The following is a 27,394-nucleotide window of genomic DNA, read 5'->3' on the forward strand; positions in this document are numbered from 1 at the left end:
ATTGAAATTCATCAAGTTTATATTGTCCTCATCAAAGCTATACCAATAGATATCCCTCTATCCGTTTTTAGATGTCCTTATAATGCTATTATGATTACTGTTGATGTTCTTTGGATAGCAATGAGTGCATAGCATATTTCTGGTGTGTAGGCTACTGTACGTAACAATTCCTCATCAATGTTTTTGCTCTACCTAGAGAGCCCCTGGATTCATGTAAAAGCTGGTTGGTGGATGCAGCTAGAAGGTAATGCAAAGTAATGAAGGGTTTTTAATCCAGTCAATTGACAGTCCAGTCCTATACCTCTTAGCCCTCTAGCCTTGAGAGAGCTACTCCATGCCTGGTTTGCTGTGTGTGGTGTTACTATGGTGGCCAGTGGTTGAAAGTAGAGCATGGTCACCTCTACGGTCACCCCAAGCATTCCAGGTGAAATAAGCTTGTTGTGTCATCATCTCAATCACACAGTGATTCGTCTGGTTGACTTTAACCAGGACCAGTCATTGCTCTTGTATATCGTCTCAGGGTGCCAAGTGTTTTATTTCTCAATTTCCGAATCTGGAGCAGACCTTTGTACTTTAGCTGGTTTTGTTTTATTCTTTGTTTGCTTTGATGTTTTTGGCTTCGCTTTGAGTGTCTGAAAGTATAGCTCTAAACTCTGGTTTTATATTCCCGAAGCTTATTTCTACCAATGAAAATACTGTGTAATAGGCTTGGCACAATACAGATCAAACCAATCAAGAGGCTGCAGAGAGTACATAATACATTGGAGTACAAATATGAATAATTGAATTATGTTTTGGTAATACATTTAGTTATTAGGTGGATTTCCTGGAAGTTTTTTTTACCTCTGCAGCTTTTCACAAGCCAAACACGCAACAACAAAAAAAGCCATGTCATTTGATTTGTTAACTGGCTGTGGTTATTAGTTGGTGGATATTTGTTGTAACGCTAGGTGCATTGAATGCATTATCTTTTTAAAAGGCTTTTGTGTTGTATTATTTTCTGGTTTAGTTTAACTTTTGTTTGTTTTAGTTTTTCTGTGCTGCTTCTCTTGAAAAAAACACTGTCTCTCCAACTCCAAAGGTTGTTGTTTTGAAAAGATTAACAAAACTAGCCTTTTTCACAAATTGCTCAACTTTATAATACAGTATACTGGTATCCTGATTACATGCACAGGCTGATACCATTTTAGGAGTAAAAGAAAAGTAAAATATGTTTACAAAAATGTGTCACATGTCATGATGTGTTTATTCAATTTGCCATGTATATAGAAATTGGTAGGTTAAAATTGGACTGATGGTTAGTGTTTTTACATCTGTAAACAGAAAACTATGTGTTTCCTCAACTTGTCTTTTCATTCAACTGGGGATGTTTCAGAGTTACATGGATACAAGTGCACCTCCGATTTTTGCCTTAGAACTTGCAGAGGCCATAGTTCACATTCAAGTGAAGTGTATGCAGGGGCCTACGCCCCCCATTTCTGAGTCACCACCAGTGCGGACTTTCTCACACTTATCTACCTGTGAAATCCTTCATACCTCTCATAATTGGTCAATGACTGTATCAGCAAACTGCATCAGGTGTTTGTTTTTTTTACATGCTTTTTACACAGATTATATGGATTATTGAATTAGTAGATTTTGGTGCATCATTTTTTTATGTAATAACTCTTAAGCTTGTAGTCACAAAGTAGTTTTTCTCTCTCGTTTTTCTAGAAGACTGTTTTGTGTTAATATTGTCAATTTGAAATAGCTGTTATTTGCTTATTCTCTACTAAGTGTTCTTACCTTGTTCATTTTCAAATGCTACACAACCCTAATGAATTAAAATGACTTAATAACCATTGTAAATATGGTATTGTGTAAACCCCATTTTCATTCATTTAAATTGATAGTGTTATATAAATGACATTTTTGTCTAGACACCATTTCTGTTTATGAAATAAAGAAACATCATGTACATTATTTTTGTCATTTTTTTATATCTGCAAATGCAAATAAATATTGTTTACTTTGTCATATTCTTTTACTAAATCATAATCTGTACTTTTAAAGTGTCATTTTAAATTAATCAGAGGTATTATATGGATTATCTGATAAAAGAATATCAGATTTGAAGTAAGGTGAAACACAGTCACATAAGAAGAGGACCCAAGTGTTTCTTGTCCCCTTGCACAGTGAGGAAGATGATTCGGGAGGAAAAGAAAAGTCCAAGAGCCACAGTTGGAGAATTACAGAACTTGGTCGCATGTTGGGGTCACCAAGTCTCTAAATCTAAAATTAGATGCCACCTCCATGCCAAAAGGCTATTTGGAATGGTTGCCATAAAAAAAAGCCTGTATTGTGAGCAACCAACATTTGTAAACGCCTGAAGTTTGCTAAATGGCATTGGCACTTGGATTGGAATCGGGTGCTATGGTCAGATGAGACGAAAATAGAGCTCTTTGGCCACGCACACCAGTGGTGGGTTTGGCCTCGAAAGAAGGATGCATATGCAGAAAATACCCCATACCTACTGTAAAATATGGTGGTGGATCTTTGATGTTATGGGGCTGTTTTACTTCCACTAGCCCTGGGGCCCTTGTTAAGGTGAACGACATCATCTCTACCAAGTACCAGTTGCCTCTGCCAGGACGCTGCAATTTGGCCGCAAGTGGATCTTCCAGCAAGACAATGACCCCAAACACACCACAAAATCAACATCTCAGTCTCAGTCTCCGGACTTGAACCCCATTGAAAACCTGTTGTTTGAATTGAACAGGGAAAAATTCTGTATGGAGGAATGATCTATTATCCCTCCCAATGAGTTTTTCAATCTCATAAAACATTATAGAAAAAGGCTCAGTGATGTTATCCTTGCAAGGGGAGGGTGCACAAAGTATTGAAAACAGGGTTATTTTGACACCTATCTTTTTTAGATTTTTTCATCTTACTAATCGTTCTCTGAGCAATTGTATTAGTATAAAATAAAATAATTTTCAAATGTTCTTTAGCATACAATATATCTCAGCATTTGTATTATTTATTTTATACATAATTTTTGGATCATCTTTTTCAAGGGTGCCAATAATTTCGGATGTGACTATACATGTTTGCATTTTAATAGTTATATATCAGATCCCAGAAAAACATTGTGTACAAGCAAACAGGTTATACATTTCTCAAAGATATCAAGAAAGTTGACAAGTGTTGAAGATATTGTATAAACAATAGCAGGGTTTACAAAACATTTCAAGATATTCATCAATATATTCACATTTTGTTGAATTTGAAGAGCACTTCCATCTCCAAATGTATCATAATTCTGTATGATAAATAATATCATAGTGCTTTAAAAAAAATCATATTTACATTTTGAGATTTAAGATGCGCATGGTGGAGTGTATCATCATATCCCACAATGTTTTACATTTATTATCAATCAAATGTTGAATTGTCATCTTATGAGAATGGTGTCTTTGAGCCAAATGTCATTTTAATGTGTGCAAAATGTCACTACAAGTAGCTTGCAGTCATATCACTTTTACAAAAAATATTAAATTCCACAAATGTAATTACATTTGATGCCACAGATATTTCTGACATATCAAAAATTTGAAATTAGAACTACACATGCAAACATACACTGAAAAAATATATAAACGCAACACGTAAAGTGTTGGTCCCATGTTTCATGACCTGAAATAAAAGATCCCAGAAATGTTCCATACGCACAAAAAGCTTATTTGTCTCAAATGTTGTGCACAAATTTGTTTACATCCCTGTTAGTGAGCATTTCTCCACCAAGATAATCCATCCACCTGATAGGTGTGGCATATCAAGAAGCTGATTAAACAGCATCATTACACAGGTGCACCTTGTGCTGGGGACAATAAAAGGCCACTCTAAAATGTGCAGTTTTGTCACACAACCCAATGCCACAGATGTCTCATGTTTCGAGGGAGCGTGCAATTGGCATGCAGTCCATTTATCTACACTTAAGCCGTCTCCAACGTCGTTTTAGAGAATTTGGCAGTACTTCCAACCGGCCTCACAACCGCAGACCACGTGTAACCACGCTAGCCCAGGACCTCCACATTCAGCTTCTTCACCCATCTGAGACCAGCCACCTGGACAGCTGATGAAACCGTTTCAGGGAAGCTCATCTTTGTGCTAGTCATCCTCACCAGGGTCTTGACCTGACTGCAGTTCGGTGTCATAACCGACTTCAGTGGGCAAATGCTCACCTTCGATGGCCACTCGCACGCTGGAGAAGTGTGCTCTTCACGGATGAATCCCGGTTTCAACTGTACCGGGCAGATGGCAGACAGCATGTACGGCTTTGTGTGGGCGAGCGGTTTGCTGATGTCAACGTTGTGAACAGAGTGCCCCATGGTGGTGATGGGGTTATGGTATGGGTAGGCATAAGCTACGGATCACGAACACAATTGCATTTTATTAATGGCAATTTGAATGCACAGAGATACCGTGATGAGATCCTGAGGTCCATTGTTGTGCCATTCATCCGCCGCCATCACCTCATGTTTCAGCATGGTAATGCACAGCCCCATGTCGCAAGGATCTGTACACAATTCCTGGAAGCTGAAAATGTTCCAGTTCTTCCATGGCCTGCATACTCACCAGACATGTCACCCATTGAGCATGTTTGGGATGCTCTGGATCGACATGTACGACAGCGTGTTCCAGTTCTGTGACCAACAGATGCATATCTGTATTCCTAGTCATGTGAAATCCATAGGTTAGGGCCTAGTGAATTTATATCAACTGACTGATTTCCTTATATGAACTGTAAATCAGTAAAATCTTTGAAATTGTTGCATGTTGCGTTTATATTTTTGTTCAGTGTAACTATATTAATGCGCTTACTGCTCATCCACAATACAAATGTTATTATGAATACAATTAGGCAATTAGAAGGGGAGTGTGGCTTCATGATCAGGGTCCCCAGATCCTTCTGGTCCCTCAGCCAGTTCTCACTTTTTCATGATTGAAGAGAGCTCCAGAATCATGCTCTGAAAGATTGAAATATGCAACATGAGTTAGTCAGTAGTTATTTAATCTGAATCTTAGCCTTAGAAATACATTATGAGAATCCTACAATACATCCTCCATTTGTATAATCGGTCTACTTACCATTGACATTCTTCGTCCACTGGCTGGAGGCGGGGTCATAGGTGGGCTCTCTCCTTGGGCGATACGCTTGGCCTCTGTGTCCGTCCCACTCCCGGAGTTCGGGCTATCAGAAGAACTGTCCAGGTTGGTCTGAGAGAGTCCCCGGGACATGAAACTAGCCTTCCTTGCCGTGGGATAGTGACCACTGTCAAGTGAATCACTCATGTCACTATAGTCCTGCAGAGTACTGACCCGGCTCTGTTTGCGTAGCTGGTTCCGCAGGGCTGCTGGTATCTCCATATGGCTGGCCATGAGTGAAGGTCGTGGCTGTGCTCCGTCGTGCCTGGGATGGCCTGAGCCTTTAGGCCCATTGGAATCATCACTGCTGCATGAGTGGTTCCTCTGGTCCAGAGTGTAGCGGCGCTCCACGGTCCCCAGCTGTCGCAGGGACTGGAGCTCAGTCTGTCTGGGGTACTTCTCTGAGTCATTGATGCCACCACCATCGTTTTGAGGAGCTACTGAATGCCGGTACAAGGGGACAGCATCCACTTGGCTGTCAGGGACCATCGTGTAGGCCGTCTGAGTGAGCTGCATCATCTTTTGGGGTGATGAGTTTGTAAGGACACACACCTGCTGGACCGTGGAGTTTTTCTTGGACCTGAAAGCTAATAAGCTTTCATCATCTTTACCTTTATTTCCATACAGACTTTGTTTGACTTTCTTAACTCCCAAGTGGAATATCTCAAGGAGATTCAACAACAAAGAAACCCCAGCGATGACGAGCATGAAGATCATGAAAATGTTCTTCTCAGTTGGTCTGGACACAAAGCAATCCACACTGTTCGGGCAAGGCAATCTCTCGCATTTGTACAAAGGGTCCAGCCCAATGCCATACAGTACATATTGTCCCACTATGAAGCCAACCTCCACCACTGACCTCGTCAAGATATGGAAAACATATGTGCGCAGCAAGGAGCCCCTGAGTGGAGCTTTCCTTACTCTCTTCTGTTCCTCCAGCTTCCTCAGCTCCCTCTCTATCCTCTGTCTGTCCTCGTGAAAGGGCTCAGCGCCCTCTAGCTCTGTTTTCAGGAAAGCTTTTTTCCTGTGTCTCTCTTTTTCTAGGGCCCTCAAACGGTACAGTGCATGTCCCATGTATACCAGAGAGGGAGAGGACACGAAAATGATTTGTAACACCCAGTATCGGATAAGAGAAATGGGGAACGCATCGTCATAGCACACGTTCTTACACCCAGGCTGGTCCGTGTTGCACACAAACTCACTCTGCTCATCATCCCAAACATCCTCTGCTGCCACACCAAGAACGAGCATCCGGAATATAAAAAGGATGGTTAGCCAGATTTTTCCCACGATGGTTGAATGAATATGTACCTCTTCTAAGATACTCCCCAACAAGTTCCAATCCCCCATCTTCTGTGTCACATATCCTTATGCTATAAAAAGATTTACATAAATAAACTTCCACTGGGCCATGGTATTACATAAATATCTCACAGGATAAGCAATTTTTTCATAGTTTAGTGTGTATATTTTTCATGATTCCAAAGCAATTGTCCTCTTTCAAATGTAGACTGTTCAAGCATGAAATAGCAAAATAATATCAAAGGATTTAAGAGTAAGAAAGAACTTACATTTCAACTTGGTTGTGTGTTCCACTTGCTTCAGAAATACCTGAATATTTGGTAGAATTAAAGTTTTGTTTCCACCCATTGAAGAGATAGGCGACCCATCTGAGCGTCGCTATAGTGAGTGTATCACCAATCTGTTGCAAGCAGGACTCATAGAATGCGAGAATCGATCCACCAAGCGACTGGACAATGGCCCGGGGCTTGTTTTACCGCAGCAGGACATGTAACGTTCCCAATAGTGCCAACCAGCTCATGGCCTGGCTCTGAACGTCAAAACATGGTCAAATGCATGCTATTTTTACTTTCCAAATCATTTGTATTTTTACTATATGTTGGTATTATGTTTGTATATGATCTAAATCTGCTAACTAAATGTTTTTAACTGGCCAAGTCAAAATGAACAATCTATTGGACCAGACAGAATTATCAATGAGTCATGCCCCATCTCATAGTTCACTGCATGATGAGCTACTTGAGGCATTGGACTAGTCTGGCAACAAACCAACAGACCTCCTCAAAAGTTCTATTAAATAAATGAAAACCATAACAGATGACACAATTAGAACAACACATTCACATTGTTGCCATTTATATTTTGTAGCCCGTTTAGACTCCTGAAAATGAGTTAACAATTTAATAATTTTCAGTTGTTAGAAACAGAAAAATAAATTCCTATGGAATGTATGAAACACTTATTTTACATTGCATGGTACTGTGTGGTTGCAATGGCCACCATTAAAGGGATAGTTCACCCAAATTACATGGCATATTGGTTTCCTTAACCTATAAGCAGTCTATGGACAAGGTGTGACAGCAATCCATGCTTTGGTTTTGTTTACCTGGCTGTTGCAAATGCTAACTTTTTAGCATTTGTGGTACAAATCCATTGCAAGTCAATGTTAGCTATATTAGTGGCCAGTTAAACAAAACCAAAGCCTGGATTGCTGTCATACCTTGTCCATAGACTGTTTACAGGGTAAGGAAACCAACATGTATTTTTTTTTATTTTTGTGAAATATCCCTTTAATACACCCAAATGTGATTCTAACCACATGATCCCATTCCATGACATTGATTTCTCATGAAAGAGAATGTGTCCTTACAATCATGAAGTCAAATGAAGTTGGTTATAGCAGTGAGCTAAGGCAAGTACATCCTTAGGCAGTGACCTCAATTCCCATACTTTGGCCCAGTTTCTGGATATTTATAGTAGAGCATGTATTACCTTGAAACACTGTCCTCCAGAAGGTTTCATTATTAATAAACAATATCCCATGACAGCTATAACAGTGAGAATAAGTGTGCTGAACTATGACCATTAAGCTTTTATACTTTTGGTCAGAAGACAGTTGAGAATGTGCCTAAAATATGCTGTACTTATTTGGGTGATAAGTAGTCATTGAATTCAATTTCCATTTATAATCAAAACCATGTTAAATAAATAAACTTTATTTACAAAACCAAAATATGTACAATATACACAGTGTATATTTCTTGACCTGGTAGTCACTCATTCACAACCATCCAAAAACCAAAATCAACCAACCAAAATCTAAGTCAAGAAATGTTCCCTTTAAAATTCTTCATTTCTATAAACATAACACCTTGAATCATACATAAAATGGAACGTGTGGCTTATTTATTAATTTCACTGACCATCTTGAAGTCAGTCCTATATCCAAAATAGAATACTTGACATACTGTACAGTAAAATGTACTATGTGACCTTACGACATGAAATATTATAGTCCCAATTTTTATTTCCAAACACCCCCAGATTATGAAGTTGAAGCAGAAAAGGTAACTTTAGTACATGCAGCACAAGTGGCTATGCTCCATAAAAGTATTATAGACAATTCACCATTTACAGCTAAAATGTGTTAATTAACTTAGATGTAAATGTATGATTGCAGTGTTTAACTGCACATATGGTATAACCTTGCTAGGGCATATGAAGAGTTGTGAAATTGAGATGGGATATTGCCCAGGATCAATATGGTAGATTAGATTTTACTCAACAAAAATAAAAATACCAGTGCATATAAATCTGCTAAATCAGTAGACGTACCAAAACAGCTTATACAAACTGTATTCATTTAGGCTGTGGGGAGATGATTTACTGTATTTTGAAGCCTGTGTGGATGTTACCTCAAGGATATTCTGACCCTTGCTGACCACCCAAAAACAACAATAACAAAAAACATTTCAGTTTGAGATCTAGTTTTGACTTTGCCTTCATATGTTCCAATGCCATCAATTACAGGTATCAAATTCAGATGATCTGCTTCTGCTCATTCATCAAATGGGACATTCTAACCTTGACCTTGTAACATCTGAGTATAAAAAGCATAGTACATGAAATCTTCATTAAAAAAAAAAGAAAAAAAAAAGTTGATTCAGAAAAGTCAGCTTGCCATCTTCTTCTTCTGAAAAAGCTTCATCAGCTGGGAAAATCTCTCTGTAATCTAAAGATTGAAAAATGAAAAGTAAAAATAAATAAAAATACTCAACAAATATACAGAACTGACATTAATGCTCAGCAACAACTACTAGTCTCTTATATCAAAAACATAGAACTCCATTACTATGAAAAATAAAATCCAAAGACAGTAAATTGGTAAAGACATACCTGAGCAGGTGTCTTGTTCATCTTCTCCGATAGGGCAGAGAAAGTATCTGGAGAGGCACCTTTCATTTTCAGCGCGAGGAGAATATCTCGGTCTTCATCCCTTTAAAAGAAAATTATGGTTTTAGTGACAATCATGACAATTGACATGAAGACTCCCGAACAGCTAACATACAGATGGTACATAACAAAAAGAAGGCATGAATGTTAAAACCAACTCACCTTGTCCAAGTCACCACCACTTCACCCTTTTTTATGATTATATTATTGGCAGACAGGCTGTTGGGTGATGGGGTAGATTGGGGTGGAGTAGTGACTTTACTTCTCTCCCTCTTGGAGCTTCTAGTCCCCTTTCCTTTGGGACTTTTTGAGGACTTATTTTTATGCTTCGTCTTCTCTGGGATCACCTCCATTTTAGCCCGCTTTGCTTTCATTTCCACATGGTGCTTTGTCCGCTTTTTCCCAGTCTTACCCTTGCTGTGGTCTCTCTCTGGTGTGTCTTCTATGATGGTGAGGCATGGTGAAGATACCGCAGATGCTGTTCCGGTGCTTGTGGAAAGGTAGAAAGGAGGACCGGCCTCTGAAAAAGGGGCTTTAGAAGGTGTTTTTTCTGGGGGCCAATCTTTGTCTTTGCCATGTTGTTCTTCTCCTGGTGGTGTTTGAGGGCTCGAGACAGCCCTTGGATTGATGTCTACACTTGTGGGGTAGATGCCTGGGTTGGTGCAGTTGACTTCTGGGCTTGTGGAGTTGACACATGGGTAGGTGGAGTTTATGCCTGTGTTGGTGTAGTTATTTCCTGGGTAGCTAGAGTTGACACTGCCTGGGCTTGAAGTGTTGACTCCTTGGCTTGTTGATTTAATTCCTAGGCTTGTGGGGTTGACCACTGGGTTGGTGGAGTTGATGCCTGGGCTTAAAGAATTAACTACTAGGCTGGTGGAGTTGACACCTAGGCTGGTGGAGTTGACACCTAGGCTGGTGGAGTTGACACCTAGGCTGGTGGAGTTGTTGTCTAGGTTGGAGAAGTTGACACCTGAGTTGTTGGAGTCGATGCCTGGGCTGGTGTTTGCATGCCGTATCCTCACAATGAAATGATCATTTGACTTCTCCATCACTACTGCCTGCATGGGCAAGTGAGGCTTGAAGTGAAACAAGGGGTTAACAGAAGCCTCCCTGGTCCTGCCACCACCGCTTGACGCACCGCTGGAGTTGTCTGTGTCCAGGGCAAGGTGAATGTCCTGCTCTGTAGCATCTTCCCCATCCATAAGAGCATCCTCACTGAAGTGTGCACTGATTACACTATCTGGAGCAGACATGTGCTCCTGGCTGGCTGGGTGCAAGAAGCTGAGGTGATTGTCAGACTTGAGAGGCGAAGGAATTGTGAGGGAGAGAGCCAGATCTTCTGCCAAGATGGAATAGGATCTCTGAGAAAACACACTGGACTGTGGTGTTATGCTGCTTTCTGGTAGGCCGGAGGGCACCTCTAACATACAACTCTCATCCAACAAAGCTGGATTTAGTGGAATTTTGACTTTTGAATCTGGAGAGGAAAACTTGCAAGGTGAAATAGAAGACCATGTGGCGATGACTTTAGAGGGAGTACCAACTTTGCTTGGGGTTGTAACGCCTAGGAAACGCTCTCCTTCTTTCCGAGGAGTACCAAGAGGCCAGCCATGATTGTCCCCAGCTGAGACACTAGTTTCTAGCAGATCAGACCCTTGTAAGAGACACTTGAAGATCTCTCCCATCTGGGAGTCTGTCACCAGGTTGAATGTTAGGTTGGAGGCTTGCTGTTCTGTGAGTATTTCGAAGTCAGACTTGTCATGGAGTGAGCCATTTTGAGACAGCCAACGAACATAGGCAGCAGTTTTCTCAATGGATGAAGAGCTGTTTGATGGTAGGATCTCTAACCCGTGTTGCAAAGGAGTTTGCATTGGAGGTTTCATGAGAGGATGATCTGAGGTTTGAGGCTCTGATTCCTTATCATCTTCTTCAAAGGACATTTTAATATTTTTGCCTCTTCCAAGACCGGTTTTGCAAGGGGCGAGAGTCTGAGCCCTGGTTCTTTTTATGTTGGGTTCAACACAGTCTGTTAATTCCTCTTGCGGTCTTTTAGTTACAGACGTTCTGGAAACACAATTTGTTTGTTGTACTGCTCCCTGAGGTCTTTTAAGTTCAGAGGCTGTGGACACCGATGACATCACTGGCTGCTTGGGGGCCTTCACTGGCTGCTTGGGGGACATCACTGGCTGCTTGGGGGCCTTCACTGGCTGCTTGGGGGCCTTCACTGGCTGCTTGGGGGCCTTCACTGGCTGCTTGGGGGCCTTCACTGGCTGCTTGGGGGCCTTCACTGGCTGCTTGGGGGCCATCACTGGCTGCTTGGGGGACTTCACTGGCTGCTTGGGGGACTTCACTGGCTCGTTAGAGAGACTTGTGTCCCTTTTTTCTTCTCCTGCAGACTGGTTTCCATTTGAGGATTTGCAAACATTTCTCAGTACAGTCTGAATTTCCTTGAATAAGTAGTCTAACTGCACATTCACAAATTCCCACAGTTTCGACTTCATATTAAGTGGTTTCTGGTCAAAGATGCGGTTGACAATACCATTATTTGATAACCTACTCAAAACAGACACTATGTTGTTCTTCAATTTCACTTTGAGGTAATCTTCTTGGCTGCATAGTTTAGTAAAGCTAACACTATCAACAAAGTCTGTGAAAGAGTCAAGGGACATGTCCATAACACCGCAGAAGCGTTCCTTAGCGAAGGTTGAACAAAGCTTCATGTACTTTTTTCTGCACGCATAGCGAATCTTTGCAAACATGGCCATAACCTCCTCCACAGTACACAAGGCTTCTTTGGGTAGCGGAGGTTGAACAGTTTTATAGCGGGCTTTTGACATGGGGCTTCCAACTGGTGAAATCAAGGTTTTACTTAGGAGTTTAGAATTCCCCTGTGAAACTACACCTCTCTCTTCAGGCGGCCTCTTGGAAAGTCTAGTGGATGACTTGAGCCTTGGTTGACTTTTAACAGTGCTTGTGGGGCTAACCGTCTTGGCTGGAGAACTTGGCGTGACTGGAGTTTCTTCCCCTTCACTAAGAATTTCACCCTCTTCCAATTCATCCTCAGGGCTGGAAGAACGGACAGAAGTCCGATCCACATCTTGTTGTGCAGCACTTGCAATGGAGCAGCCAGGATTCTTGTTCCCCATATTCACATCCAACTTCTTTGAATTGGGATCCCCAGCAGCATGGGTAAACTCTGTCAAATACAATATTTTGGTTTCATTAGCAAAGTAAAGGCATAACCTGCAGGCCTATGTTGACAAAGTACATTCAGTGTCATGGATTTAAGCAGATGATTACCAACATAAGCTATTGTTGCATCTTCTTAACATTGACAATAATTAAACATTTTCAGAAAATTGTTAAATCTCAACCATACCCATAGTGACATATCTTAAAAAGAGCCACTCCACCACTTTTCAACCTAATTGTATTATCTCCAGGACAATACCATTGTCTACATGTGAAAGATGAAGATGTAGACACTGGTATGGTGCTGTAATGAATACGTGGTTGAAAAGTGGCAGAATTGTCATTTTAGTGATGCTTACCTTTGCGAAGACTCTTGACGTAAGCAGGTTTGCTGTGACATGGCGGCTGCTGGCTTTTCCTCATTGGGCGGACTGGGCTTGTGAGTGGGCTGATGGCATCTGGAATACGTCTTAGGCTGCTCAGTGTAAGCATCATCGAGTCCTCATCATGGGCCAATGGAATGGAGCTAGAGGGCTCAACATTCGCGTCTTCATTCTCGGTGTAACTTGGCTCAGAATTTAGGGACTTCTTTGGTGTCTGTGCCAAACCACTGTTGTGCTGTGCAGATGGTGCAACCTCTCCTGTTGTGCTGCTCACCTTAGACACTCCAATGCTGCTCAACGGTGAACTTTGTTCCACAACAGTTTTCTCACACTCCAGAGGTATCTCTGTGACATCAGTAACGACCTCAGATGTAATGCAGATCTCTGGAATTACCTCTATGCTAATCGTACTGGAAACAGCATCCTTGGAAATATCTTGCACCTCCTCTGTCACATCTAGACTAGAATTTGAAATAACAGACGCAGGCAATGGCAATTGCAGAGATTCCGATTGTTCTTTTCCTGGACCACCTTCAACAGCAGGATTTCCCACAAAGACAGCAGCAGGTGGAACTTGTGTCACAGTTTCAACAGCTTGACTTTTACAGACCAAAGCACTGAGAGTTTCACTGTTTGACTTACACACAAAATTGTCAGTAATAAGAACTACACTTTCAGTTGAATGTTCAGGGGTAAATCTATTAGAAGATAGTCCAGTGTCAGTATTTGAATTGTTTCCACAATTCCCAGTAACAGCGACAGCAGCAGCAGTCAAATCCTCAGACTCCCCCATTTTATTTGCAGAGGCACATTCTTCAGGTCTGCTTTTCAGTGGAGTTCTCGAAACAACGTCACAGTCTGGAGCTGAAACACAATCCTTCCTGAGAGGTTCTGCTGTGGTGGGTTCAGTCCTCTGATCCACTGTGGCCTCCAGCAGCTCAGGCCTACCTTCTGAGACATGTTGGACAGTAGTGTCTTCCACTTCTAACTGGCACTTCGGTTGCTTTTTGGCCCCTGTGGCTTCAGCCAGACCTTTGTCAGCATCTTGACAAGGCTCTTCGTCTGCATGTCTACGGTTTATACTTTCAGGTTCTGAAGGCGTTGGGATTTCTGAAGACGGCTGTACAACTGGGTCCTCAAAGACCTCATCGGTCTCTCCCACACTACTGTTGATTTCGTCTAAGACGATTAATTCCCCTAGATCAGGCTGTCCACCGTCTTCCACTGACTGGTCTTCAGGAACTTCCTCAGGTGGCGCGCCCTCCTGTTCCTTGGTTTCAGCAGGCTGTCTTGGTTTTTTGACTGGTGACAAGGTAAGATTCAGAGTTTCCATGAAACTTAACTTTCTGTTTGGACCGTTTTTCTCTACAGAGCTTTTCTCAGCCACTTTAGCCTCAGATGGAAGCAATTCAGACTTCTCATCCGTCTTTTGCCCCCCGACTTTACTGTTGTCCATTGTCTTGTCCTTACTGACGTCCGTACTGCATCGGTCACGTTCCTTTGTTCTTTTTTGCTCACGCTCCTTTCTTCTCTCTGTACAAGTGCTTTTTCTTTCTCCTGATTTTTCCCCATATCTATTTTTTTCTTTTCTGATCTCATCCTCTCTTCTTCTCTCCTCTTTCCTTCGATGGTCCCTTTGAGGACTTGTCCCTCCCTTGCGATTAAAAGATTCACTGGATCGTTCAGTGACACTGGCTTGATTCGAGTAGGCATGCTTTCTGTTAAAGGAAATGTCTTTAATACTTCTACTATGCCCATCATCATCCTTATCACGCCTGAGCTCCTTATAATGCCGACTAGTACCTTTTGATTGATAGTCTGCACAATCTTTAGACAATCCTTTAGACGTGCGGTCAGAGGAAGCAGTGCAATGCAAAATGTCTGAGGTTGGGTTTTTAGCCCTCTCTGATCTCTTGTGTACCTCAACATCTGAGAGATGAGGGTATCTGCTTCTGCTTGACTTGGAGTCATATTTTCGCTGCTCCTTTGATTCGGACAGCCTGGGATCTTCACCTCTGCCTTCTCTGTGCTTGGTTTGTTTTGGCTCGTCTGACGGGTCAAGTTCACGTGTAGGGTGCCTATTCACAGAGTCCTGGCTGGAACTACTAACAGAAGAATCTGTGTATTTCACTGGAGCTTCTGAATCTCCTCTAGCGGTCTTTGAAGTGACAGGAAGAGGTGGTCTGAGAACTGTTGCATCAGGAAGAGGTGGTCGGAAAACTGTTGCATCAGGAAGAGGTGGTCGGAAAACTGTTGCGTCAGAGGGGGTTGGAGGGAGAGGGGGGTGGACTACATCTCTGTCTTTACGGAGGAGCTGGCGAACACAATCCTGTCTAGGACCCGGTGGTTGGCTTGGTGGAGACGGCCCCGTAGGATTCAGTCTGGTTGGAACTTGTGGTTCGCTTGGTAGAGACGGCCCCATAGGATTCAGTCTGGTTGGAACTTGTGGTTCGCTTGGTAGAGACGGCCCCATAGGATTCTGTCTGGTTGGAATTTGATTTCTCAGGCAGTTCATCTGAGATTGATAGTGAACTACAGGACCCCTCCCTGGCCTGAAACTAAAAGTTTAATCAAAAATTACTCACATGCCTAGATTTACAGAGAGTTCATAGAAATTATACATTTACCTCATCTAAAGGGTACATAGAAAGTGTGTATGTGTATTTTTCATTCTTGCCTGTGTTACCACTTCACAGGTGTATATGAAGTATGAAGGGTCAAGACACTTACCTTTGGCTCAACCGATTTATCTCCTCGTCCTTCCGCACAACCTCCCTTTTAGCTGTTTTAATGAGTGCACAGATGTTCTTCTTCAGACGGCTGTTCTCAGTGTTCAGCGTTGTATTCTTCAAAAGGAAAACGCATGTCAAGCACGTGAGTGGTAACACTAACTTACACTAACTGTAATTAGCTCTGGATAAGAGCGTCTGCTAAATGACTACAAATGTCAATAAGATAAACATGATAATCAATATAATGTGGTCCTCTGTAGCTCAACTGGTAGAGCACGGCGCTTGTAACGCCAAGGTAGTGGGTTCGATCCCCGGGACCACCCATACACAATAATGTATGCACGCATGACTTTAAGTCGCTTTGGATAAAAGCGTCTGCTAAATGGCATATTATTATAATCATTTTGTCAATTTAGCCTTTTCATCACGACAGAATCACATTCATAATTGTCATGGAACATCTTTATTTGGAAAATCTAATGTTTAAATTCAAGTCAATGTTATGTACTTTATCCAATTATTTCAAGTACTGAGTATGTTCCTCATATTTCAAGGGGTACTACTAATACATGAGTGACACTTAGGACTTCCTATTACAAACCTGTTTTTCCATCTGCTGCAACCTTCTCATTAACTCATCAACTTGGCTTTGTGCTGCATTGAATCTTGTCCTCAACTGTAATGAGACAGAGGTACTGATGGTTATTCAGTTCTAATGGGAACAGGATCTGTGTACCAGCATTCCATTTTATACAAACCACAGAGGGGGTAAAAAAATGCACATATGAATTGGATAAGCATTATGGTACAAACCTCATTGTAGGAAGACTCTTTATCCTGCTGTTCCTCTGTTAGGATTTCTTCATATAAATCCATAGATTTCAGATTCTGCGGTGAGAGGAGTGTGTAGTTCCTTTCTGTAATAAGATTGCACAAATATAAAGTATGTTATCAGTTATCATATTCTGAGAGAACAACACAGCAAATAATTGCTCATGTAAGTCGCTCTGGATAAGAGCGTCTGCTAAATGACCAAAAAAAAAAAAAAAACATGGATATCTTTTCTACTTCTAAAAATATATATCTGACTCAGACCATCTTGTAAAGAACCAATGTGTATGTTTGAGTGATGTTTACCTGCATTTGAATTCATCTTTGGACTTTCCAAACCAGAATAAATATCCATAGAATCTTCTTCGAAAGCTGCTGTGGTATCTGTGGGGTAGAAGTATGGCAAAGTTACCCACATATTGCACTTCTGTAATTTCATCACATGGAATAACATTACAGTAGAAATGGCTTGTATTATTGGATACAGTACAGCTAATATGCTTATGTAATAAGGGATCCACATAACACAGGTTTGTGTATTTTCTTTGAGTGCATAAATCAGGACCCTTGCCGAGCCATACACGAGAGAATAGGAGAATTCATACTTTTCCATAAGAGTGCTTTGTGACAGAACAGTTATACAATAAGAATACAGATCAACTCATGGCAGTAACTATACTGAACAAAAATAAACTCAACATGTAAAGTGTTGGTCCCATGTTTCATGAGCTGAAATAAAAGATCTCAGAAATGTTCCATATGCACATTAAGCTTCTCTCTCAAATGTTGTGCACACATTTGTTTACATCCTTGTTAGTGAGCATTTCTCCTTTGCCAAGATAATCCATCCACCTGACAGGTGTGTCATATCAAGAAGCTGATTAAACAGCATGATCATTACACAGGTGCACCTTGTGCTGGGGGCAATAAAAGGCCACTAAAATGTGTTTTGTCACACAACACCACAGATGTCTCAAGCTTTGAGAGAGCGTGCAATTGGCATGTTGACTGCAAGAACGTCCACCAGAGCTGTTGCCAGAGAATTGAATGTTAAGCCGCCTGCAACGTCGTTTTAAAGAATTTGGTCTTTGTCCAACCGGCCTCACAAAACACAGACCACGTGTAACCACGCCAGCCCAGGACCTCTACATCTGGCTTCTTCACCTGCGGGATGGTCTGAGACCAGGCACCTGGACAGCTGATGAAACTATGGGTTTGCACAACCAAAGAATTTCTGCAAACTGTCAGAAATAGTCTCAGGAAAGCTCATCTGCGTGCTCATCGTCCTCACCAGGGTCTTGCCTGACTGCAGTTCGGCATCGTAACCGTCTTCAGTGGGAAAATGCTCACCTTCGATGGCCACTGGCATGCTGGAGAAGTGTGCTCTTCACGGATTAATCCCAGTATCAACTGTACCGGGCAGATGCCAGACAGCGTGTATGGCGTCATGTGGGCGAGCGGTTTGCTGATGTCAACATTGTGAACAGAGTGCCCCATGGTGGCGGAGGTTATTGTATGGGCAGGCATAAGCTACAGACAATGAACACAATTGCATTTTATCGATGGCAATTTGAATGCACGAGATACCGTGACAAGATCTTGAGGCTTGTTGTCATGCCATTCATCCACCTCCATCACCTCATGTTTCAGCATGATAATGCACAGCCCCATGTCTCAAGGATCTGTTCACAATTCCTGGAATCTGAAAATGTCCCAGTTCTTCCATGGCCTGCATACTCACCAGGCATGTCACAAATTGAGCATGTTTGGAATGCTCTGGATCGACGTGTACGACAGCGTGTTCCAGTTCCCGCCAATATCCAGCAACTTCGCACAGCCATTAAAGAGGAGTGGGACAACATTCCACAGGCCACAATCAACAGCCTGATCAACTCTATGCGAATGAGATGTGTCGCGCTGCTTGAGGCAAATGGTGGTCACACCAGATACTGACTGGTTTTCTGATCCACACGCCTACTTTAAAAAATAAAATAAAATAAAAATACCTATAAGAGTCTAAGCCCTGTCTACCAAGGATAAAACAAATTATATTTGATTTTAAATTAAGCCCTTGAAGTATCCCAAAATGTTTTTGTTTTTTTATGTTATTAGCCCATACAACCGCATTGAATAACAGATTCACTACATGGAACAGATATTCCCAAAAAAAACTAAAGGAAGTTTGTTGTGAAGTGTGTCCTATATCTGAGAGATATAACCCCTTATTTTTGGCACTAAACAGTCTCCATATACACTTCCATTAATTTTTTCAACTGGTACCTGGTGACCTTCAGGCGAGTCTTGCGAGGCCTGTGGCATCCTAGAGCAAAATATGTACGTGTTTGTGAGAGTCTCAACTTTCCACAGAGGGGTCATATTAGTGAGGGGTCATATTAGTGTGTAGCCCAAACTGTTTGGACGCTACAGACAGAAGTTGGCAGATCGGCTGTACCGACTTCAGACGAGTCCCAAAATACTTGTGGGGGGGTCGTAGAGCAAAACGGAGAACACCATCGTGTTCGTGAGAGTCTCGTTTTCCATAAAGGGGTCATAATTGTTTTTTAGGCTAAACCGTTCGTATGCTACAGACAATTTTGTGAGAAGACCAATTATAGGGATGTCTCATGGTCTGACAAACACCGCTCTAGCTCTGTCACCTTTCACTGCAGATGCAGAAGTGCGATATAGGTGGATACTGTGGATTGAGACGCATTCACTGCAACAAAAACAGATACTCTAGCTTAAACTGACAGATTGATGAAATTGTTGTATGTTCCGTTTATATTTTTATTCAGTGTACTTCAGGAAAGTTGTACCATGTATTTCAGCATCCACCATCTATGGACAGTGAAATAGGCTATAGCATTGTACTCACTACGGTGGTCCTGGCTGAGGTCACCATACACTTCATCCATCAAATCCCCCTCCATTCTCCTGATGCTCAATCAATGGCTCAGATATGTACCTGGAAGTAGCTGGAAGAAACAATGCATAATTTGTATGACAAGCCATGCGTTACTTGCAATTGAAAGTGAGTCCAGATATCTTGAAATTGGTGAGGTCGATAGTAAAAGTGATCAGTAAAACATTTGGACCTTCTAGACTAATGCCTGGCTTTTAAAGGAAGTAGCCTGTAGCATGATCACACAACTAGCTAACGCTTATAATCCTCAGTTAGTTTTCTAATGTTAACTAGCAAGCTACCTAGGATCTAAGAAGCATAACGTTACAAAACATGTTACTCTGGCTGGGATGGCTAGCACATGGGCTGGGTTGATGCTAGCTACTAACTAGTACCAACAACTAGTTTGAGTAGCTAGTACGCTTGTTAGTTAGTTAGCCAGTCATTATTTAACAACAACACAATTTTGTTTGTAGTTCATTGAGCAAACTTAAATCAACTATGTCGGCTCCTTGTACATGCACCAAGGATATGATGGAACGCACAGCCCAGCCATCACAGGCACATTATTATAGTTACCGTTACTTTAGCTAGCTGATTGAAACAACAAGCCAGCTAACGTTAGCTAGCTAGCTATGGGACCCACACAAACCTACCTATCTACAAACTCAAGACATTAAAGTATGAAAAAACTTGGAATGTGAATTTACTAAAAACATCTACTCACCATATGAAAATCGATTCTAAGAATGTTGTTTAGCATGTTATTATGCTTTATCTGTTTACAATCACTGTCGCGCCAACAACCTTCTTCAGGGAGCAGGAAATAACGACATTTTCCCGCGGTCTCTGCAAGACAGACGCAGCGGCTCTTCCGGGATGATCAAGCGTTCAAAAATAAAATTATCATATCAAAGCAGCCAATTGCTTAGGCCAGACTCATACAAAGCCAAAACCAATGTAGCTAGATTATTTCTGATAAAACACTTTCTAATCCGTAACCACAGCTTCTGACGTCGAAAACTTTGTCATTAAACTGTGAATAATCTTTCATTGGAACCTTCCAGCAAATATATTTATAACTAGGTCCTTGTTCTATCTGTGCTCTTGGGGGTCTTTTTTTTTAGATAGCTAGGTGTTACAAGTTAGATGTGTTTAGATTTTTCCAAAGCAAAAAGCAGCTATATCAAGTAAGTATGCCTGTCGCTTCCAACGGCGTCATCTAAGCGACAACATTTGGACAATCGACCGACCCGGAAGTGTTTATGATTTACTCACATGTGGACTGGATTTTAACAGTGACGGGAACGTGCTTGCTGTGTTGTGATACAACCTATACAGACAAGTGATGTACCTCACGATTTGGTCAACGACTAATATAACAACCTATTACAGTCTTTATCCATTATCGTACATTTCGCTGTTGATCTCTCTTTCCTAAACGACAAATGGTACGATGGAAAATTTAGAATTGAGCTTGTCATCACTGGGTACCATATCCAGACATATTGACAAAAGTCACAACGAACTCAGCAAGTATTTAACTAAACAGGTAAGATACATTTCTCCTTGTCTTGTTATGAAAACCATAGTGTCTGTAATGTCTCTTTATGAGACTTGTTGATAGGTGATGCATCCTATCTGTGCATGTGCATATTCCACCATCTTATATATGCATAGATTATGTCTTATTTACTATCCAAGAAATTGCACACCTTGCCTACACACCATTTTAATAAATGTAACCTAATTACAATAGTATTTTATCAGGATGCTATTTACATTACATTGATGGATGTCCCTTGAGATTGGAGTGTGTAGACATAGCCAAGACCTAATGAATTCAATGTCAATCTTGACCTTCACCTGATATGTCTTTCTGTCTGCCTGTAGATATGGAGCCAGCAGGACAGACAGAGCATCCTGGCATGTTTGGCTCAGCTGCTGTTGGAGAAGGACTATACGCTGCTGCTCGCCCGCCACCTCCGGCCGCTGATCCTGGACCTGCTGGAGAGGAACGCGCAGAGGATCAAAGCAGACAGCAGGATCAACCATGATCTCCACGAGCGCCTGTGTGTGGCGCTCAGCAAACTCCTCGGCGTCAGTCCCGATGCACAGGCGTAAGTGAACCCTCTGTGATCTCTAACGTGACGAACGTAAACACTAGCTATCTTTTTTATTCTCTTCTAAGTGCTTGAAGTGGCATGACTAAGCTGCCAATACTCACGTAATTTTTTTTACTGTACCAGAGTTTGTATGTTAGAGCTGGTATTCTATGTGAGGGGCTCGTACTCAAGCAGTAGAAAATACACAGTACTACTGGCCCACTTCAACCACTACTTCCAAGCTGTTACACTTCCCTCTTTTCTTTATCAGGTTTGCTGCGAGGTACTTCAACGATGCCCCTCCAGTTTTCCAGAGGCTCTTCTTCACCAGTGAAGAGTCCTCGTCTGTCCAGTACGGCCCCAGGAGGATGAAACTGCGAGACCTAATGGGTGCTACCCTCCGCTTCCTCCAGAGTGACTGTGCCAAGTTCCGAGTCCTCTGGGACTGGAGTGCATGTGTTTCTCAACTGCTCACCAGCGACATCATGGTTCGAGGGTGCGTATCTACCTTGTCTACAATTTTCACAGTATCTATTCTCTCTCAGGCCTTGTGACAGGCTAGCGTCCAGGGGTGTACTTGTACATCAAGCTGCCTCACACTACAGAAACAGGCTGAATGCTTTGATTGATGCTTTAACAACTATCTGTTTGTTCTTGTGAAGTCAACTTGAAGATGCTAATAGTGGTCTTCTGGATTCTTTCCCATTTAGTTACACTGCCCAGTGTCTGGCCCTGGTGTCCCACATGACGGACAATCAGAAAACCATATTTTTGAGAAAGGTGCTGTCGAGTGACGAGATTCAGCACATGAAGATAAAGTAGGTTAATTTCTATTATTGCAATCTGTTACATATGCATGAATAAAGTTTTCAGCTTATGACCTTTGCTTGTGTCGGTTTATAAACATCTAGGTCACTGGAGGAAACTCAGCAGTTCGAGGTAGAGAAGGCCCTGGTCCTGGCTAATCAGGGCACTGTGATGTGGCACCAGGAGAAGGGGAACAAATTCACCCGGGGTCAGGTGGTGTCAGAAGACCTGTCCCAGACTGTGGTGGCTGTATGTGGGGTGGTGTTACCTAGGATCGCCCCCAAACAGACAGAACAGGTAAGACTTCCTGTTGAAATGAAGGGCTGATTTTTCTGGACACAGATTAAATCTAGTCCTAGACTAAAAAACTAATTTAATGGGGAATCTCCATCAAATATTCTTTATAGTTTTGTTATTTGAAAAAGTGGATAGGATATATGGTTCAAACAACATCGGTAGTGTTGATTTGATTCGTGGAAATATATTTCAAATCTAGGGTAACCTAAAGGATCTGGTGCTAGTGGATTCGACCTGTCGCAACCTGCGGAGACTGGCCATGGCCGTGGCATCCCAGAAGGCTGTTCTTCTGGAAGGGCCCATTGGATGTGGTAAAACTGCCCTGGTGGAGTTCTTGGCTGCCGTGACCGGACATACCAAAACACCAGAGATTCTCAAAGTCCAACTTGGGGATCAAACTGACAGCAAGGTAAGAGCAGTGATTTAATATAGGCAACCTATGAAATCATTTTCAGTATCAGTCTATGTAAAGTCCAAGAACACTAGTATGACCTCAACTTCTGAGAGCTTTCTAAAGTTTTTTAACAGTAGCAAATATGAATTGTTTAATCTCTTTGCTGTCTTTTTGCAGATGTTGCTCGGGATGTATCGCTGTACTGATATCCCCGGGAAGTTTGTGTGGCAGCCAGGCAGCCTGACACAGGCTGTCTCTAAAGGACATTGGATCCTGTTGGAGGACATTGACCATGCTCCTCTGGATGTGGTGGGTATTTGCACACCTGAATCAGACATGGAATTACATGAAGTGACCTGTACAGTTATTACTGTAGTAGTGGGTTCAAGACTACAAGGTATTTTATAGTATGTCATCCTATGAGTTTGTATGCCTTGCAGATATCTGTACTCCTTCCCTTGATGGAGAATAAAAAGCTGATGATCCCAGGACGGGAGGACTGCATTGAAGTTGCTCCAGGCTTCCAATTCTTTGCTACGAGAAGGTAAGAATGTGATTATATGTGGCCCACATGTTACCCTATGAATGTCATCCTCTTTTTAAACACAGAAACTAACTGATGTTTGTGTTTATTTGTAGGATGTTCCACAGTGCTGGAGGTTGGTACAGACCACAGAACACCCACGCAGCTCTCTTGGACAAGTACTGGACTAAACTGCAGATGGGAAATATGACACGAGAGGAACTGAAGAAGGTGAGACGACTGAGGACTTGATCAATTTCCTGTGGTTGATATTTTGCCCCTTGTATCCAATGTTTCAAGCATATTTTTTGTAGCATGATGTACTACAGTACCCATAATGCTCTGTACGCTGTATCCGTTTTATCTTACTAAACTAAAGAAATTCCTGAAGCTAACAGTGGTGTTGTTCTTTGCCTGTGCAGGTTCTGGTGAACAGGTACCCTAACCTGACGGTTGTTGTGGAGCGCCTCCTGGATATCTACTGCCAGCTGACTGGAGAGAGACACCCTGACCTGGTGGCACTGGGCCACACAGACAGCTTGCAGCCCCCAGAGGTGTCCCATCACAAGCTGGAAGACAAGACCACGTCCCTGGAGGGGAGGGGACTGTCACTGAGGTAATGTCCAGTAACATGCTCTCATTTTTAGCTCTTGAGATTTTGAGAACTGGTACATGTTGAAGCCGAAAAACGGCTGAAGGTTAATGGAAAGATTCACCCATTTTTGAATGTTTTTTTATAGTTTTGGTGCATCTCTGAGCGACGTTCTATCGATATCCATGGTCATTTCATGTTTTCATGTGTATCTGAGCTTCTTCCGTTCATATAATGCTAAACTTGATATACTGGCTGTATTTCTGCCTGCATAAACGGCTAGCTCAGATTCACATGAAAACCTGAAATGACCCCATTCAAAATGGGTGAATATTTCCTTTAAGCTTAATTTTATACTTTGTAGCTACTTACATTTATTTCAATTTCTTGTAGCAATGGATTTAACCAATCACAGCTAACAATGCCAGCCCTCAAATTCCCACCAAAGGTGTCTATAAACCAATCTTTTTTCCCTGTATTGTCAATATGCCGCTGTTAGCTCATGAACTTGTGATAAACTCATAGCCCCCCCCCCCCCCCCCCCCATATAGAGAGTTAAACCCAGCGGCCCCATCCATCCCACCACGTGTCCCAGAGCAGAGGAAGGTTGTGGGGTTTACATTATGCTCTGTTGTGTCCCATTGGGAGATGAGATGACCAGCCAGCCCTCAGGACTTTAATTAGCTTTCCACTGGGTGCTGCTGCCTGCGCTCGATGGCCCATTGATTGGACCCATCTTTCTATGGAGCTTGATCCACGAATGCTAGAAGTCACACCAGGACAGCCCTTATCATTAGATAACTAGTTCAGACCTGACCCCGTCATTTGTAGGAGACCACTCGTAGTTCACCCATTTTGATATGTTCATATATATACCTGTGTGTGCGTGAGGTTTATGCACGTGTTGGGCTCAGGGATTTTCCCTGGGTGTATAATCAATATGGCAGCACGTTTTTCCATACGGCCTCTGTGGGCCTCCTCAATAGTCTATATGGGATAGCTGCATGGATCAATGCAATTAACTTACATACTGAATGTATTTTTTCATTTGAGTTTACAACCTGGCCTGCTAAGCTCTTATCTAGGTCAGAAAGGTTGGCTGTATTGGATCAACTGTTTCTCACCCGATTCATTCATTTATGGAAAAACTTAGCCTGGTCCTAGATCTGTATCTAGCCTGCTCCTAGATCTGTATCTAGCCTGCTCCTAGATCTGTATCTAGCCTGCTCCTAGCTCTGTATCTAGCCTGCTCCTAGATCTGTATCTAGCCTGCTCCTAGATCTGTATCTAGCCTGCTCCTAGCTCTGTATCTAGCCTGCTCCTAGATCTGTATCTAGCCTGCTCCTAGATCTGTATCTAGCCTGCTCCTAGATCTGTATCTAGCCTGCTCCTAGATCTGTATCTAGCCTGCTCCTAGCTCTGTATCTAGCCTGCTCCTAGCTCTGAATGTCCTTAAGCCAACTCCTCTGTCTATCATTATCATATTTGTAACCTCTACTCTATATTTTACAGAGACCTGCTGAAATGGTGTGATAGGATCAACAGCAACTTTGACAGCACCTCGTCTGCCACTGCTCAACATGTCTTTCTGGAGGTGAGCCTCGAGCACAAGCTGGCATTGCAATGTTATCGCCCACCTGCCATATTTACTTTGCTAATGAAGCTTTCCGGCTTGAACCGGCTAAAATCAGAAATCATTATTCACCACTGATCATTATGAACGGTGTAACTTAGAACTCTGTGTGGAACTGATGAGCTATAAAGATTGGTAAGATTATAACCCAATCTTTGTTTGGAAGGAAAATCCTGTAGTTGCTCTAGCACTCGATGTCTTTAACACCTTTTCATAGCTGTTTAGGGTTAGCCTCGTGAACCAGAATTTACCGCTGATCAGGATGGTTGAACAAGGCTAGTTTAGGATAGACCATGGATAGATTAATTGGCATAACACAATCTATCTTTGAATGGAAAATCAATGTAGCTGTAACAGTCTCAGAAACATTTAACAGTTTGACAGCCCCCGCTCTTCTTTACTGTACTGTTTTGTGGCTTTCCCCCCTTTTAGGCCCTAGACTGCTTCACGGCCATGCTATCCCGACCAGAGAGCAGGCTACGCATGGCTGAGGTCATCGGGAGCAAGCTCAACATCTCCAAAGAGAAGGTAAGTGCAGCGCCACTGGAAATGACGGGCCTCTGCTAACAACACATCAAAACAACTTCAATACTGCTGTACCACATTGTCACACTGTATGACATGCTGTATGTTCTACAGTCTCTTGACATGTCCCAAATGGCACCCTATTCCCTACATGGTGCACTACTTTTGACCAGAGCCATATGGGTGCCATTTGACAAGGGGGGCTATTTGGGACTCGGACATTGTGATGTTTGTTGACATGATGGTCGTGTACTCCTCAGGCTGCACATTTCTGCCAGATGTACCAGCCTGGCATCTCTGGGACGGAGTTGGAGGCCTTGGTGGGCAGAGTGACCCTGGAACGGAAGCAGAATGAAGTGGTCCGCATCTGCAAGTAAGTCAGCAAAATGTGTGACCTAAAATAACATTTGGTGGCATCTGATGCACCCCAATTTGTTAAAGCCAATGAAGTAGCTGGCCGCATAACAGTTAGTAGTCAGCTATTTGGCTGGCAGCTGGGGCTTATGGAACGCACTGAGTCAGGCTGCCAGCTCTGCCAGTCTGTGCCCGTAACCTCTCTGTTTACACATTATAGTCACTGTGCCAGGTCCAACACTTACCCAACCTGGGGACCAGCCAAATAGACTCCCCGCTGGTTGATTGAATAAACATTTAATTGATCCCTACAGATGTCAGATCTTAACTTGATCACTCTTTTGTCGCAGAGTATTTTCCTGCTGCATCAGGAAATTCAAATGAGCCTTGTGAGTCCCTGAAAAATAGCAGTGCCCAGTTTCCCAAAAGCAGCTTAAGGCTAAGTTTATCGTTAGAACCTTCTTAGGACCATCGTTAAATCTCTGAGCTGTTTCCCAAAACCATCATTATTAACATTGCACTTGAAAATGCTCGTAATCTAACACCTGCCTCAGTCATATTGAAATACAGTTAATGTTCAATCAATTGAGTTCTATTTTGCTGCTTGTAGGCTACTGTCTGTATTTGTCTCAATATATTTCATGATGTTTAGCCTAACGTGCGCAATTATGTGCCAAATCAGT

The 27,394-nt window shown here is 42.3% G+C and overlaps 3 protein-coding genes across 3 annotated transcripts in view; 1 reads left to right on the forward strand and 2 right to left on the reverse strand.

Moving 5' to 3' along the window:
- Nucleotides 1-4,970: 4,970 nt before the first annotated feature.
- On the reverse strand, nucleotides 4,971-6,537 carry gja10b (gap junction protein alpha 10 b; the record flags this gene model as incomplete). The annotated part of the gene is made up of 2 exons (XM_084148945.1): nucleotides 4,971-5,009; nucleotides 5,131-6,537. 2 exons carry the CDS (start codon nucleotides 6,535-6,537, stop codon nucleotides 4,971-4,973), a joined length of 1,446 nt encoding a protein of 481 aa, XP_084005071.1.
- Nucleotides 6,538-8,188: 1,651 nt separating this feature from the next.
- casp8ap2 (caspase 8 associated protein 2) lies at nucleotides 8,189-20,704 on the reverse strand. Its single transcript, XM_084149585.1, has 10 exons — nucleotides 20,209-20,704; nucleotides 19,455-19,554; nucleotides 16,886-16,963; nucleotides 16,562-16,665; nucleotides 16,350-16,424; nucleotides 15,747-15,862; nucleotides 12,993-15,574; nucleotides 9,604-12,637; nucleotides 9,385-9,484; nucleotides 8,189-9,220 (listed from the first exon to the last, which is right to left on the reverse strand). The coding sequence occupies exons 2-10, from the start codon at nucleotides 19,507-19,509 to the stop codon at nucleotides 9,161-9,163; spliced, it is 6,204 nt and encodes a 2,067-aa protein (XP_084005711.1). The 5' UTR covers nucleotides 19,510-19,554; nucleotides 20,209-20,704; the 3' UTR covers nucleotides 8,189-9,160.
- An 85-nt stretch (nucleotides 20,705-20,789) lies between these two features.
- LOC311106927 (midasin-like) overlaps nucleotides 20,790-27,394 on the forward strand; it is a 62,885-nt gene continuing 56,280 nt past the window's right edge. Inside the window, exons 1-13 of the mRNA XM_084149320.1 lie at nucleotides 20,790-21,033; nucleotides 21,375-21,601; nucleotides 21,858-22,082; nucleotides 22,297-22,404; nucleotides 22,498-22,690; nucleotides 22,890-23,099; nucleotides 23,262-23,393; nucleotides 23,525-23,628; nucleotides 23,724-23,838; nucleotides 24,030-24,223; nucleotides 25,712-25,793; nucleotides 26,265-26,360; nucleotides 26,618-26,730. Coding sequence (XP_084005446.1) covers nucleotides 20,938-21,033; nucleotides 21,375-21,601; nucleotides 21,858-22,082; nucleotides 22,297-22,404; nucleotides 22,498-22,690; nucleotides 22,890-23,099; nucleotides 23,262-23,393; nucleotides 23,525-23,628; nucleotides 23,724-23,838; nucleotides 24,030-24,223; nucleotides 25,712-25,793; nucleotides 26,265-26,360; nucleotides 26,618-26,730 — 1,895 coding nt within the window. The 5' untranslated portion in view covers nucleotides 20,790-20,937. The remainder of the gene's footprint in view (nucleotides 21,034-21,374; nucleotides 21,602-21,857; nucleotides 22,083-22,296; nucleotides 22,405-22,497; nucleotides 22,691-22,889; nucleotides 23,100-23,261; nucleotides 23,394-23,524; nucleotides 23,629-23,723; nucleotides 23,839-24,029; nucleotides 24,224-25,711; nucleotides 25,794-26,264; nucleotides 26,361-26,617; nucleotides 26,731-27,394) is intronic.

This window comes from Coregonus lavaretus (assembly GCF_964263955.1).
Source record: "Coregonus lavaretus genome assembly, chromosome: 31".
Classification (NCBI taxonomy): Eukaryota; Metazoa; Chordata; class Actinopteri; order Salmoniformes; family Salmonidae; genus Coregonus; species Coregonus lavaretus.